The following is a 15743-nucleotide window of genomic DNA, read 5'->3' on the forward strand; positions in this document are numbered from 1 at the left end:
TATATTTACGGAACAAATGAAGGACCTGGTAAACAGCGTGATGTCCTGAAATGTAGAAATGACTTTAAAAGTAAACACTGCTTATAGCCAGCATTCTATTCCAATTTGTTCTCTTTTGCACAGTTACTGGCTAACTTGCTAACTGATATTACTGTAACATTATGTACAGTTACATTACTGTAACATTACAGACAAAATAACAGTGAACCACCTTGTTGGCTACCTAGGTAGCTAGCTGCTGCAATCAGGATATTTTTATACCTCGTTCACTAGTCGTTGCACTGGTTGGTTGTTATTCAAAAGCATGAGACAGTAGGGGTGAAATAGCAGTTTATATCTGAGATCACAAAGGATATCTGACCCTAGACCAGTGTTAAACTTTCCCTGGTACTTCAGCACTGATGGAGCCAATGCTTTGGGTATCTAACTCTAGTGTGCAGCTGACCCAGGAACAGTGCTCATGCTTGCAAGCAGGTGCAAGCCTGACTGTCTGCATCACATCTCAGGGTCAAAGTGCACTGGAAATTCAGTGGTCATCTCCCAGCTCAGGCTCGGGGAAAAAAAAAACAGTCTGCTCTGCCTCCAGCAGAGGGCAGTGCTGTGAAGGATTTCAGAAGGCCTCACTTCAAACACCTCTGTGTTTTACACACACTGAAAGAACCATGCGAATGGAACCCATATATATCTCTGTGTCTTTTTATGTGTGAAAGCCACCAGGAGAGAGTATCATAAAAACTGTGAATAAGACTTGCAGTGCAATTTTGTAATTGGCCTAATCGACCACTAGGTGGCACTGACTAGCCAGACTGCTGACTAGCCAGACTGACCAGCGCTGTGGGAGGCATCTCTGCCTGCAAAGGTGTGTTGCAACACTCAACCCTCTAGAGATTACAACTAAGCACACATTGTTTTTAAGAGTGAGCTCAACAGCAGTGTGGCACCTTTGGTGACAAGGGCCATAAAATGCATGACTGTGTGCATTTCTGCGAATGCATGAGAGTGTGTGTGTGTGTGTGTGTGTGTGTGTGTGTGTGTGTGTGTGAGTGTGTGTGTGTGTGTGTGTGTGAGTGTGAGTGTGAGTGTGAGAGTGTGAGAGTGTGAGAGTGTGTGAGTGTGAGTGTGAGTGTGAGTGAGTGTGAGTGTGAGTGTGAGTGTGAGTGTGAGTGTGAGTGTGAGTGTGTGTGTGTATATGTGTGTGTGTGTGTGTGTGTGTTATTCTAACCTGCCTTTCTTTTGTGGGTACAGAGAAGGACAGAGTGATCTTTCTGCAGCCTTCAGTCTCAGTCAGGGGAAATATTAATGTTTGCCACATTTTGGCCATGACAAAAAGTTAATATCTAACTCTGCTTTGTGACTGTACCTAAAACAAGCCAAACACCACACTATTCAACAGTAATGCATATACAGTAAAAAGGCATCAAGGGCAGTTCCATGACAAAATTAAGGAGAAGACTTTTCTTGGACATAAACTCCTATTAGTCAATCTTGAAAGCATATTCACATTATGTGCGCTTGGTGTGTCGAAAATTTCCCTGTAAGTCCATAGTCAAATTATTGACATTTTCACCAAACCTCAAATGAGATATACGTCTTAAATGATAACTGGAAACAAACTTTTCCATACATTTTTCATAGAACAGCCCATGGTGCCCTTTAACAGAAACATATGAAGGAGAACATTGTTATGGGAGAGAAGGAGGAGGGGATCTGGGGAGAAAAAGAGGTGATTATGGGTAAGAAGGAGAGTACTAGGGAGGGAAAGTGGAGAAGATTCTGGCAGAGGATTGTGAGTGGAAAGGAGAGGATTATAGGAGAGAAGGAGAAGATTATGGGAGAGACAGAGAGGATTGTGGGAGAGAATAGGAGGATTATGGGAGAGAAGGAGAGGATTACAGGAGAGGATTGTGGGAGAGAAAGAGAGGATTATGGGAGAGGAGGAGGAGGAGGAGGAGGAGAGGGGTGCAGGAGAGTGAGGAAGATGAGACTCACCTTCCTCCCGGAGAAAAGCATGCAGAGCTGGTGCATGGAGCCCCCGTTCTTGGTCAGCTCCTTCTTCAGGGTTTTCGGGGAGGGGAGGGTCCAGCCGGCCTTGCGGGAGCCGCCGGTGTCCAGGCAGTTGATGGCGTTGTCGGAGGTGAAGCAGGGCGGGCGTGGCTCCTGCAGCAGACTGCCCTCGCTGTGGGTGCGTCTGCGCAGCGAGTTCTGCACACTCAGCCCCCCGCCGTGCTTCTCGCAGGCCGACGCCTCCACCATGCTGCGCCGCTTGCTGTCGCTGCGCTCCAGGTAGTTGTCGTCGCTGTCCTCCTCTTCCTCCTCGTCTTCCTCATCCTCCTCATCTTCATCGTCTTCGTCTTCGTCGTCCTCCTCGTACTCCTCGTCGGTGGCCGGGGAGGACAGGGCATCGGCGCTGAAGGAGCGGTCCAGGCGCAGCTCCGGGATGACGAAGGAGGAGGAGGAGGAGGACGGCGGGGCGCCCGTGTCTGCCGCCTCTGAGGCATTGTCCTCGTCTGTCTGCCGCCTCTCCTCGCCCTCCCCCCTCTCACCCTCCTTCGCCCCGTCCCCCCCCTCCTCCTCTTCCTCTCTCTCCTTCCACATCTCAGGGTCCCCCTCCATGCTCTTTCCGTCCTCCCCCTCAGTGGATGGCGGCGGAGTGGGCGGGACCTTGTGCTCGTCCTCCGACGGGGTGCGCACCTCCTCCACGGGGGTCAGGACCTCCTGGGGAGGGCTGCCCATGAGGGGGAGCTCAGGGGGGCTGCCGGGGGAGCGCTCCTCCACCCCCCTCCGAAGACCCCCCAGGTCACACTGCTCGTCCACTTTGGGCTCCAGCATCTGCAAAAACACACACACAAAGACACATGCGCGCCGCGTTAGTGAAACCACGCCCCTGAGATACTGCGCGATCACTGCATCCGCTCGCTAAGTAGACACCCTCATCCATTTGACAGGTCATGCAGTCACACAGCTAATAATGTACTCAGGCGATCTGCAGCAGTGTGATTACACTACATTACATTATTGTCATTTAGTAGATGCTCTTATCCAGAGCAACTTACAGTTACAGTAATTAAATGTTATCCATTCATACAGCTGGCTATTTACTAAGGCAGTTGTGGGTTAGGTACCTTGCCCAAGGGTACAACAGCAGTGCGCCAGTGGGAAACCGAACCAACAGCCTTTTGGTTATGAGCCCTGCCCTGTTCCACTATACTGCAATGCTGCCCAGAGGTTCATCACTGGAAACACACAGCACTTTTTGTCACTGATGCTACAGCCAGCATCGCCTGCTCCTCTTAGCATGGAGCACCCCACTTCGCCCCCTGTGCCCTCATTAATTGGCATTGAAATCCTCGTTTGCCCTGATGCATAATAAGTTTAAGTGTCCCTCTTCAAGGGTACAACAGCAGTGTCCTACCCAGGATCTTCACCCTCCGGCCTCCTGGAACAAGACCGATTCCCCGGCTCTGCGCCTCTCCACTTAAACAGGCACAGCTGAGCGCTAGCGGAAATCAATGAGGATTACAGATCCTGGCTGTTTGCACTTGTTTCAATTCGGCGCACAGGGTTACCAAGGCTTTCACCTTGAACATCCAGTCAAGTGCTTCAGTACTCTTCACAGACACAGAGCGGTGATTACTGTTGAGGAAATGCTCAGAGATGTTTACGCTCCCGGAAAATTTGGAATGTATTACACACACACACACACACACACATCCGCACAGACACACATCCGCACACACTCATATGTATAATATATAAAAGTGTGGAAGGATAATGGCATTGAAAAATAGAGAATCTGTTGTTGCAGGTAAACAGCATCTCCTCTACAGGATAATGATAACCCATTTGACCTCCACTTCCCCCACCCCCCTCCCGCCATTCCCCTTGTGAGCTCAGACGCATTGTCCCCCCCCCTCCGCCCCCTCTTCCTGTCTGATCTCACTTCCTCCTTCCTGTCCCCTTCAGGTGCGGAGGGGGCTCAGACAGGCCGTCGGGTCTCCCGGGTCTCCCGGGTCTCCTTCATGGAGCATGGGCCACAGGCCTCCACATTGCTCACTTACACACGGCTTCTGCGCTAACATCTTCCCACAGCGCTTCATTTCACTAACGCCACAGCCCGGAGGCTGGCTTCTCTTCTGCTCTGTGAAGCCTGCCTCAACAAACAATCCGGCCTTCGCTTCGGGGCGTGCCGGCGTTAGAAAAACGCTCTCAGGGTGAGAGACAAGGCGTGAGAGTGATGGAGATGGCAGGGTATCCAGGAGACAACACCAGCCAAGGAAAGCACTCTGCTCAAAGGAGAGAGAGCAAAGCCCCGTTGCATTGTGGGAAACCAGAGACACACTGATCGCACCGGGGGTGAAGCTGAGTGCAACGCGGATGAGCCGGGAGCCAATCGGACGAGCTGGCTGCTAAAAGGTGCCAGGAGGCGGCAAATTATTCCCGCCAGTCCACCGTGCTGCTCCTTCAAGCCCAGCACAGAGACGCGCTTTCTCTGCCTGCCTTTAACCCTGGTGCGTCACACAGCCCATTTCAGGAGGTCAGAGGTCTCTTAAAACGTCAGGATTTAATCTCCTTCAGCTCATGCACCACAGAGCAGCTGGGCAGATCGGAATGCAATTAAAATTAGACAAAAATGTGCAGCAGACGTCACAGACAGAAACTGTGGAAATTGCGGCTTCATTTTATTTGCCTAAAATAAGAATTCCTGTCCTCGCCACCCACCCTCACCATTTTTGGACTCAGCCTCCACCCTCCGGGCAACGCCCCTGTCTGTGTGCATGGGGTGAGAGCTCATGAGGGCCCCTTTGTTACGCATTAGCCTTAGCAGAAGACAGCTGTGGAGTCACAAGGCTGCAGCTATCACACCACACAAACAGCCCCTTATTTCTCTTTTATCTCACCCCCCCCCCACCCCAAACCCAGCACCCCAGGCCTAAGTGCTCTGACGATAGGCTCTGTATTTTTAGACTGAATCACGTATTCATGTGTTAACCTATTTCTGTCCAGGAGAGCAGGTCTGACAATGGCAAGAGGCCTCTGCTCCAAAGACGTCACCTGCGGTCTTTCTCAAAATTCCCGTGACACCTTAGAGAAAGCCGCGGTCAGAGGTCAGTGTGATTGGGGACTGTATTGCTCAGGGTTGATCTGCATGCTGTCACAGACGGAGCTCCCTTTGATTGAGCCGTTCCATTTCAGAACTGTTCAAGAACATCAGTTACATGGTTTGCATCCGTTCAGGGAACCTTTGGAATTGGACTCCTGCTGCCAGTATGGTCATCTTCTCGATCAAACAGCAATGTCGATCAAGGGCTTGTCTGGGACAGCACTGACTATCACTGTTGGGGTTCCCAGACACCTTTTCTATTAGTGTTTGGATACCAGCAGTAGCATATTGGTAAGGGAATTGGGCTTCTAACTAGAAGATCATGAGTTGGAATTCTGAACCAGGCCCTGGTGTTTTATTCATTTATCATGAATTACCTTCTCAAAATATTCAACTGAATGACACTAAAGACAGTCCGTTATTAAAAAGAGAGTTATCTATGGACGTTGCCCTAGATAATGGCCATCTGCCGTGAAAACAAATAATAAAGGCTGAAGTGAGCCGACGTGTGCGGATAATCTATGATCTACAATGACAGAGCGGTGGTACAGAGCATGCTGGGGATCCACAAAAGAACAGCGCTAGGAAATAAACGAATAACAGCAGAGTCTTCCTCACACGGTGAATCACGCCAATCCTCAGCAGACACAGCCGAGCTCTGGGTGCAGGGACCTTCGTCAAAGCTAAAAAAAGAACCTGAAAAAGCCTTCCCATTCAGCTTTTTATTTCTCAGAAAAATCTCAAGTGGAACATTTCAAAACGGCAGAAACCCGGAGCGAACAAAGGAGTCAAATCCTGCAGACAAACAGGGCATCACTGAACCGCTAAAAACTCTTCATCTGGGTCAGGATTTGCAGTGCAGCGCATACCGCGTTTTCTGTGGGCTGTTCTCAGCAGCATCCGCTGTTTATGCCTCTGCATCTTTATGCCGTTGGGTATCTGTCGGCAGTTTCAGAGGAAGGCGTCCTCTGTGGCAGCGAGAGAGCCTGACTGGCTATAATGAATAAAAGCTTCCCCTTCTCTCTGCCATTTATCTCCCCTGTCTGAAAATCAGCCTGGATAAAAAAGCAGAGGTCGCCGCTGATTACCGCGCGATAACCCGGCTCTGTCAGTGGGGCTCGGATCCACTCGCCTCCAACACCACACCGGGGAGACATGAAAATAACAAAATGGCGGGATGGAAAGGGGGGGGCAGGATGGGGCAGGGGGGGGATGTCTGATAAGGCCAATCTTTGCATCTCTGAAGGCAAAATTACCTCACACAAATGGTCTGAAACAGCTTCCTACCCTCACAAAAATGTAATATATGTTGAAATATGAGATCAAAGAATCTGAGCTCAAGGTTTGTCTTGTTTTGCTGCTAGCTGTCCTGTTGTGCAGTATGTGAATATTGTGTGGCAAAATTAGGCATACACTGGTGTAGTATATTGTCCACAGGGCATTAGAGCTATGAGCCAGGCTCATATGGCTCTAGTTCCATAGTGGAAATGGGGTATAATGAGCCAGCCTGGTTCCAGCTCTGCAGTGGAAATGGGTATAATGAGCCAGCCTGGTTCCAGCTCTGCAGTGGAAATGGGTATAATGAGCCAGCCTGGTTCCAGCTCTGCAGTGGAAAGGTGATATAATGAGCTGGACTGGTTCCAGCCCTGTACTGGAAAAAGGGGCTATAACGAGCTAGTCAGGTTCCACCTCTACAAAAGAGATGGAGAAAAAATGGCCCAGTCTTGTTCTAGGAGGGAATGGTTTGAGACAGGAAGAGAGAAGAATTATCACTTATGTATAATTAATCATTAATATTTGGCTATTAGAGTTGTTCACAAATAAAGGAACTGTTCTACGTGGACTGTAAAAAAAGTATGGTAGGGAGAGGTGTATAATAAAAAAAATAAGGCAGTTGTTTTAAAAAAGATCTACTGTCATTTCCTCTATTAACATCTATTAAAATTCTTCTGGAATTCTATTCTCTGTCAAAGCAATGACATTGCTGAAATGAATTCTGAGAGAGAGAGGAAGAAAGCAAAAGAAAGAAAAAGGGAAGGAGAGAGAGAGAGACAGAGAGAGAGAGAGAGAGACAGAGAGAGAGAGAGAGAGAGAGAAAGAGAAAGAGAAAGAGAGAGAGACCCTGCCAGCCAGAGAGCAGACTATGTAACCACTGTAACCTTACAGAGTTAAAACAACAAAAGAACAAAAGAACATTTCCGTCTTTCCTGCTCTAAATACCTGCTCATTAGTACAGTTTTTACTTCTACCTGAAAATGAGAGAGTATAAATATTGCACGAAGACACTAGAATAGCGGAGATAGCAGTTAAATGTGTTGACTTAGCTGCCCTAGAACCAGAGATGAAAATAAGCAATCTTTCAGTCATTAACTGGAGTGCAGACAGTAAGTTATGGGGAGCGGGGATGATCTTCAGTTTTTCTCTGTCTGGTATGTTGTTTTATTGCTCCTAGTATGGTATAGCTATCTAAGACTGCTTTGGCAAAATAAGCCAGGAAAACAAAGCTTTTTTATGATTCAAATCTGAATTTGACAGAGCGAGAGTGTGTGTCTTTGTGAGAGAGAGAGAGAGAGAGAGAGAGAGAGAGATCGGGAGACAGAGAGGGAATTAATAAAAGGACAGAGAGGTGTAACTGGGCTCTGAAGCACTTGGTCTGATTTGTCCAGCATCCCTGCAGACCAGGTTAGTCTCTGAGCCTCACAGCAAAGCCATTAAGCCACTCTCCTCCCTGTGTCTATGCCAGCACTCAGCCTCCCCTCGGCTCTCTGGCTGGGCATTAGAAAGCACTCTAATTCCCCGCTTCATTTCTGAGGCCATGTTGTCATTGAGAGTGAATCATAGTATCACAGGATTGACACAAATGGGCATATGTTTGAAATAGTACCTCGTGTTTTATCCTGCCTTTTGGTTTTTGGCCGGTGTCCAGTACAAGCCTGTGGCCAATTCATCTCTTTGCTCATACTTCTTTTTTTCTGCTCAAAAGCCGAGGCAGGCGAATTGGTTGCTCACATGTAAATTAAAGACTGATAAATCTTTATTTATACACATATAAGACAGCACCACAGGGGTCAGGTAAAGAAAACACATATCCATAAGGGCGAAGATCCCTGCCAACTACACTGTTATATCACAAACTGAACACACTCTACACAGAAATTTCAGGCATCTGTAAGTGTGTGTGTGTGTGCGCGTGTGTGTGTGTGTGTCTCAGCCACATGCACACACATACCTTAGGGTCTCTCTGATTAGGATTTTTTTGCCATTCCAGGAGGGTTAAACAAACCATTCTACAAATAGTTTCCGTGTATCCCACACAAAATTAACTCTATTTTACAATAAGTGATATTTTAGAAACTAAATATTCCCTTCTTGAATAACCATAAGGTATTTCTGAAAATGCCAGTATATATGTGTGCATTTTTATGTGCCCCAATTATCTTAATTAAAACACTGGGGGATTCTAATCAGGAAGGATGCAGAGTTTCTATGTGGGACATTCAACATCACTTACTCATTTATTCATTTATGAACCAGCTTGTCAAACACCCCTCCCTCTAAACCATGGCCTGGAATCACTCCAGCTGCATTGTAGGTTGTTCTGAGTGCTGATGCTGGTGTTAGCTTTTGTCTACACTTGCACAACATGCCGATTGCTGACATTAATCAAACATGCCATGTGAAGAAAGAAATAACGCAAAACTTGCTTAATTTCATTACTCAGAGTTCAGGACTAAGTGGACTGCAATGAGATTAGAATCTGACCTAAAACCTTGCAAAATATGTTGGCGTCTGTTCAGCCTAACCTCAAAGCACCGTGTCCTTAATTTTGAGCAATGAATCGAAGCATTTTCCATTCCTGTTTTATGGCCTTGCACAACACTATGAGTTTGCCGTACTAATAGCCTTCAGTTGCTGATATTAGCTAAAAGTAACACGCCTTAAATGTAATAACAAAACAATAACAAATGATAAAACAAAACACTGAGTCAAAAAATGTAAATGCTTTTTGGGCCAGTCTGAGGCTGAATTGCAGTATTGGGCAGAAAAGATTGCAACAGCCACTGAACAACTCAGCGTTCGTATTACTTTAGGAGATCACTGTGAGGAGGATGAGAGGATTTCTGGCATGTGTTTCAGGTAGTCTCAGGCCCCACACCAGAGTGCAAACACACAGATGCCATGCAGTCTGGAGCAGTGGTTTGAAGGCCTATCTAAAGTCATGTAAGCACAGTAGTCTGTAAGCCCATCTACCTGCTCTATCCACTCTCCACCTTTCTGTGCGAAAGTTTAAAAGTAAATCATTTGACTGGAGGTGTTCACATGAATTTCATCAGATACCGGGTACTACAAACTACAGCTACAAACCCAACAAGAAACCACAGAGACGCTGCCCAGTAAAAGCACAGGAACACTTTCAAGAATGTTCAAAAGGCTCAAGACTGCCTATACAGTACAAATACCAGCAAGCAGTCGATCTGGCAGTCAGATATGAACCATATATTGCAAAAGGCAGTTTAAATCGCATAAAATGGAAAAAAGAAAGGAAAAACCGGAAAAATATTGCAATGTCAAAAACTTTTAACAGACAGAATGATAAAGCAAAAAACACAAAATAACAACAAAAAATCATGATTTGTGTCCTATTTACAGTGAGACATTAAATCTTTAAAAATAATAATAATAATAATAATAAAACAAGCCAAAACAGGCAGAACTACGCAGCCAAAATGGACACGTACAAAGAGATCATTTTGAAAGGCTTTATGACGATATAAAACAACTTCAGCCACCTGAACCAATAGCACCACAAAAAGAAAACAAGCTGAAAGTGACCTTTAAACATAATCAGAACCCCGGACCTCCTGACAGCACGGGGTGATTTAAAAGTGTGCAGGCCTTCCAGCTCAGTTCAGACCACGCACCTGTCTCCTTCAACCAGGCTGTGAATCACAGCACCCCGGAGCCGCAAGAGGTGTGGCTAAAACAATTCAGTCTTACCCTGCCGACGGGCCGTTCCCCCGACATCTGCAGTCAAGGACTTAGCAACACTAATATGTTCAAGGGGAGAAAGTTTCAACATTAACAACTTGCAGTGCTGAGGCAATTTTGCAAATGGTGAGCTGGGGAGGATTCTGCGGAGAGTTAAATAAGAAAAAGAAACTGGATTCCTTCCTAAACACCGCGCCAACACAAAGCATCAAAATACGCTAAAAAAACACATAAGCGAACATCTGCTTTAATTAATAGGTTATTACTTCGCTGAATTGAGCAGCACACTCATCTAAAATGAAAGTAGGGTAAAGTTTACAAAATCATTGAAACAAAGTATAAAAGTATATACATATATGAAATTAAAATTGATAGCAGAAAAGGAAATGGTTGCAGCTCACTTCTGAACATAAAAGAACTGGCCAAAATACTGTAACCACATCCACCCAACTCAACAACAACAATATAACGCTTTTACTCTATGTAAATGACAGTTTTATTGCCCAAATAACAGGGCCTGCAGTGCAACCTGCCTCTGCTGGATAAATGCTGTCAGAACTAGGCCCTGGCACTAAATGTGAAAAATATGTATAGGTACATATTTTAAAAAGGAACCAGATTTCTTGGGTAAGTTATTCAGGTTCACACTAGGAATTGACACATTAGAACACACTTCCCATGCTACACACATCTAGGACCGGAAAAAAAAAGCTCAACTTGCTATTTCATTTTTTTTGGCAGTAAACAAACTGAAAGAAGAATCACACAGGACCTAACACGCCATAAAAAGGAACACTCAGATGAAACTCCAAATTACAATATGGTTTGAAAATATTTGAAATAGCCATCCAACCAACTGCCCTACATGGTAGTGAAGTGTGGGGTCTGGACCAAGTGAGATTCTGCAACACCGAACACACGCCCAATGGTAACTCAGCGGGCAGAGTTTTGTAAAAACTCCCTAAAAGTACAGAGAAAAACTGCATTCAAGGGCAGAATTAAGCTAACATCCAAAATTCATTAACCTGCAATGGAGGGAAACTAAATCATCAAATCTGCCTAAAACAGTAACCTCCCCACTCCTTTATTTTCTCCACAGGACCCTGAAAGCAGAAAAGAGTTCCCTCACCCAATCAATCCTGAAAGTCACTGCTTACCCTCTCTAACAGTAAGCAGGCTCAGAACATCTAAATACAGACAATTAAGAGTCAACCAAATAATACTTCAACAATAAAACTAACAGAAAGCACAATGCAAACCTCAATGCTAACAAGCCATAAGAAGACAATGATAAAGGCAAATGATGTAAAAGTGTAGGCAGAGCAAACACATCCTAGAGACTGACACCTATTTTCACCCGCTGCCACCAGCAAACCCGACTGCACAGGCAGGACAGATTATGGGGGACTTGCAGAATGCAGTCTGGGCACAAAGAGCTGCACCACATGCAAATGACCTCAAAATATGGAAAGCACAGAGAGCTAAGAGTCAGCCAGGCAGAGGTGCTCGCCACAGGCCGAGAGACAGCAAGTGACAAAATGAACCTCACTTGACCTTAAACCGCTTTAGTAATTAATTCATACTTTGATTATTCAATCTTAATTTCACATTTCATTTAAACTGTTTAATTAGTTTTTTTAACTGGAAAATAATAGCAGTATTATTCTTGTTCTTATTGCTCCATTAGTCTCAGAAAAAGATAGACAGGCAGTGTACATACAGCCTATATGTATATTATTGTCACCCTCAGAGGTGCTGTTATTATCATATCACGCACTTCGTATTTTTAACCTCGCTTTGGAAGTACTGCTGAGGAGTCATGCCAATAAAGCACGATTTGAATTTCAGACAGAGAGAGATTTATAGATGAGTAAAGAGGCAGCGGGTGATAGGATAAGCCTGTGGAGACAGCGATAAGACCAATCAAAGGGCTGTACAGACACCACAAATGCCAAAGACAAAAGGTACCATTAATCACTTCCCATCTACCCCGTGAAAGTGCCTCCCGCCGAGGAAAAGCAGGTATAAATTATCACAAAGTAGGCCCATCATGTCGACTCATTCCTCTGTTTCTCTTGGCAAAGCAGCGTTGGTCTCCACTAGCTCGGTTTTAACCAATACCTTTTGAGTTTATCTGACAGCTGAGACGGGAGGATTCTCGCAGATCTTTCACGCATAACGACATCCACGCAGCGGTCGTGTCAGGAGTGCGAGCTTGCCCGGGAACATGAAGGAAGAGCGCCGCACACTATCGCTCTCCGTCCCTTCAGGAAGAGCGCAGCAAGAGATGGAAACAGCGATAACGCATTACAAAAGACTTCCCTTTTCACCCTTCACTCTGGGCCCCAGGGTGTCGGAACAGACGCGTTAAACGCATGTCTGTTTTTATTAATATTCTAGCGCGGCAGTGGAACCACTCCCATGACTCTGCACCCCTTCGCCCATAACTCCCTCCACCCTCCAACCCCCTAAATAAAACTTCTGCTTTCTCTCCCCGCAATCTGCAGTGAGGCTCCCAGTAACACAGAGCCGAGAACAGAACGGATGAGTACACTTAACTACCAAGGGGGGAAACTCACAGAGGGACGAGCAAAACAGGGTTGTGATATTTTAGGCTGCTGTTTTATTCAGTACATTACATGATGGACATGAAGGGGGGGCGGGGGGGGGGCTGAACCGGTATTCCGCAGGGGTATTCTGTAACTCTGAAAGATAAATATGAGCATACATTTTTTTAGCTGGAACACAATAATCACAAGTACGCCAGTCACTGAAATAAATGCAAAACATTGTGTAAGAACCATTAAATTTAACTCTGGCTTTGTTTGATTAATGAAAGTTAAAGACAAAGCGAATAGCTGTAAGACTGAATGCCGCCAGTGCCTGACAGCATGGTATTTGGTGGAACGTATCATCCTAAAGGTTGAGATCTAATGAAGAATATTTCATGACAAATGATCAATACAGCCCTCTCCCTGCGTTTGGGTTTCCCATTCGTTAGCTGCATGACTGGAAGGTCATTCTAATGAATGTCGACATGAAGCAGGTAGCGAAAACGGATTTGTATCATTATCATTAGAAAAAGAAAACATTCTTCAGTTATTGAAAATGACTGCTGTACAAAAAAAACATCTGTTTGCCTTGTCTGAGCAAACCAGAGAACACGGTTTGTCTCTCAACAGAATGACCTGCTCGCGTTTGTCCTTTCCAGGGAAAACAAACATCTGATTTGCAGTCAGGACTAATTCCAGGGAGTGTGCTGGCTGAGAGGATGGATCGTTAGCGCTCCGCGCGGTGTGAACGGCCAGGCCTCTGCAAGGGGACATTAATATGCGCTCCGAGGGTGTCGGGCGCGGACCGGCATCGATCGGTGACCGCAAGCGACAGGCGGGCTGGTGGCGATAGACACGGATAAGAAATGAGCTGACAGGTTGGGCGGGATTCTGCGAAGGGGTAACGGTGCTGTGAACAAAAATTACTGCCTCAAGGTTAACGAGCCTCTCCGTCTGTCCCTCTCTCTCTGACTGCCCCCAACCAACACCCCTTCCTCTCTCTGTCCCTCCCAGTCTCCCTCTTTCTCCCTGAAGCATGTTTAAGACTGAAACTGACTTTACTAGCATGATTAGGTGGAGTTATCCTGTGCTCTCATTATTATTGATACAACTTAAAGCAAATCCCCCCTTCTCTTCTTCTTGTCCCTCTTTCAGAAAACAGTATAAATATGACATTCAGAAATGCATCAAAAGTGATACAATAAATAAAGAAACACACCCTCCCATAAACATACCAACAACAAACGATAAACAACGGACGGTACCAATATAACAGTCTCTCTACCTCTCTCTCTGTTTCTCAGTCCCTCCTTCTCTCTCACACTATTTCTCTCTCTCTTTCCTTACTTCCAGCATGTTTCCCCAAAAAAGACACACACACAGGTCTGAACAAAAAAATTGAGTATCACATCCACAAGCAGCCAAGCACACACATTATCATAAATTTATAGAGGACAAATGTATTAAAGGTGAACCTAACAAATGCAAAGCTTGTAAAGTTGCATATATTGTGCATATTCCTATGACTTATGAAACCAGGAGAAACGGGATGCAAAGTGTGATGCAGATGGTATCAAAGCAAAAAATGCCTAAGGTCACCTTACACTTCAAAGAACAACAGCATCTGAGATGATCTCACAGTGACAGTCCAAGCCTTACCGAGCCAACCGCGCAAACATTTTAGGTAAAAAATATCCCCTCGAAACTGAATATGATTTATATTTTGTTTTAAAAAAGCGGCTCGGAGATCACTTCACCCCAGATACGACCCAGCTTGAAGAATTTTGAATTTGCCCTGAAAACACCTTAATGGAGACAGTTAATGGGTCTGAAGTGATCAGTGAGGTACACAATGATCCACATCTCCATAGTGATAAACAGCACGCCTCACTCGTGAGCCCTCAATAGCTCCGTCTAGACACGTTCCCCAGGAAAAACAGATTTACAGAAAATCGTTTGCGTGATTAAAGTATGTTTGAATATGTTAAAGTAGGAATGGGATTTCCAGGTCAGCCCCTGCTTGCTGTAGCTGTGCATGAGGAAATAACTTTCAGCACAACATCGCAGTTTTCCACGATGTATCCCTGGAGTGAAAAACACAGAAACAAGGGATTCTGGGTTTTCCAAAACAGACCTCTCTCTGGAGTGGGGAGAGGGTAGAGGAGATTTTTGTTTGTTTGTTTGTTTTTTTTAATCTTCAAAGAATTTTAAAATCACATAGAGCTAATGAAATTTGTCAGTCCTATGTGGCCTGTTCATTTAAATTGCGTGCTTACCAAAAAAAAAAAAAAAAAAAACTGAACATTGCTTGAGACTTTGACTTTCATCAGAGCAAGGGTCTGTCTCCCCCCAGGGCTAGTTCCATTGAACACAGAAGGAAGTTCTTATCTGAACATGCTCAGGCAAGGGCTTAACTGATAGTGGATTCATGCACCAGTTCCATCGTATTCCTCATGTGACCGGCGTATTTCCCAGTGCTATGAACACTGGGGGAGACCACTCCTGCCCACAGCTCACCCCCTCCTCTCTGTCTCTCTCTCTGACTAAATGTACCTCGGTGTTTTTCATGTAAGCCTGATGCAAACATCTACACACACACGCACACACGCACACACACAAGCATGCACACACGCACACACACACGCACACACACACACACACAAGCATGCACACACGCACACACAGACACAAGCATGCAAGCGCGCGCACACACACACACATACATACAAACATACAAACACTCATACACACATACACACACACATACACACATACACACACACACACACACACACAGACACAAGCATGCAAGCGCGCGCACACACACACACACAGACAAAACCACACACACACACAGACAAAACCACACACACACACATAAACAGACATATAAACACTCATACACACACAAATACACACAGACAAAACCACACACACACATAAACAGACATATAAACACTAAACACCAACATATTTATACATTCCTCACACACCTGTGTACTAACATACCGGTGCACTCCTTAACCTCTGTACACCGACACCTATTCACTCCTCTCATTTCCTATACAAACATGAATCACCAATAAACTTCCCCGATTCAA

At 45.5% G+C, this 15743-nt stretch overlaps 1 protein-coding gene across 1 annotated transcript in view; it reads right to left on the reverse strand.

The window, feature by feature from the left end:
* Positions 1–15743, reverse strand: part of rgs3a (regulator of G protein signaling 3a) — a 108166-nt gene that overhangs the window by 35201 nt on the left and 57222 nt on the right. Inside the window, exon 11 of the mRNA XM_036528232.1 lies at positions 1990–2829. Coding sequence (XP_036384125.1) covers positions 1990–2829 — 840 coding nt within the window. The remainder of the gene's footprint in view (positions 1–1989; positions 2830–15743) is intronic.

Source organism: Megalops cyprinoides, chromosome 5 (genome assembly GCF_013368585.1).
Source record: "Megalops cyprinoides isolate fMegCyp1 chromosome 5, fMegCyp1.pri, whole genome shotgun sequence".
Classification (NCBI taxonomy): domain Eukaryota; kingdom Metazoa; phylum Chordata; class Actinopteri; order Elopiformes; family Megalopidae; genus Megalops; species Megalops cyprinoides.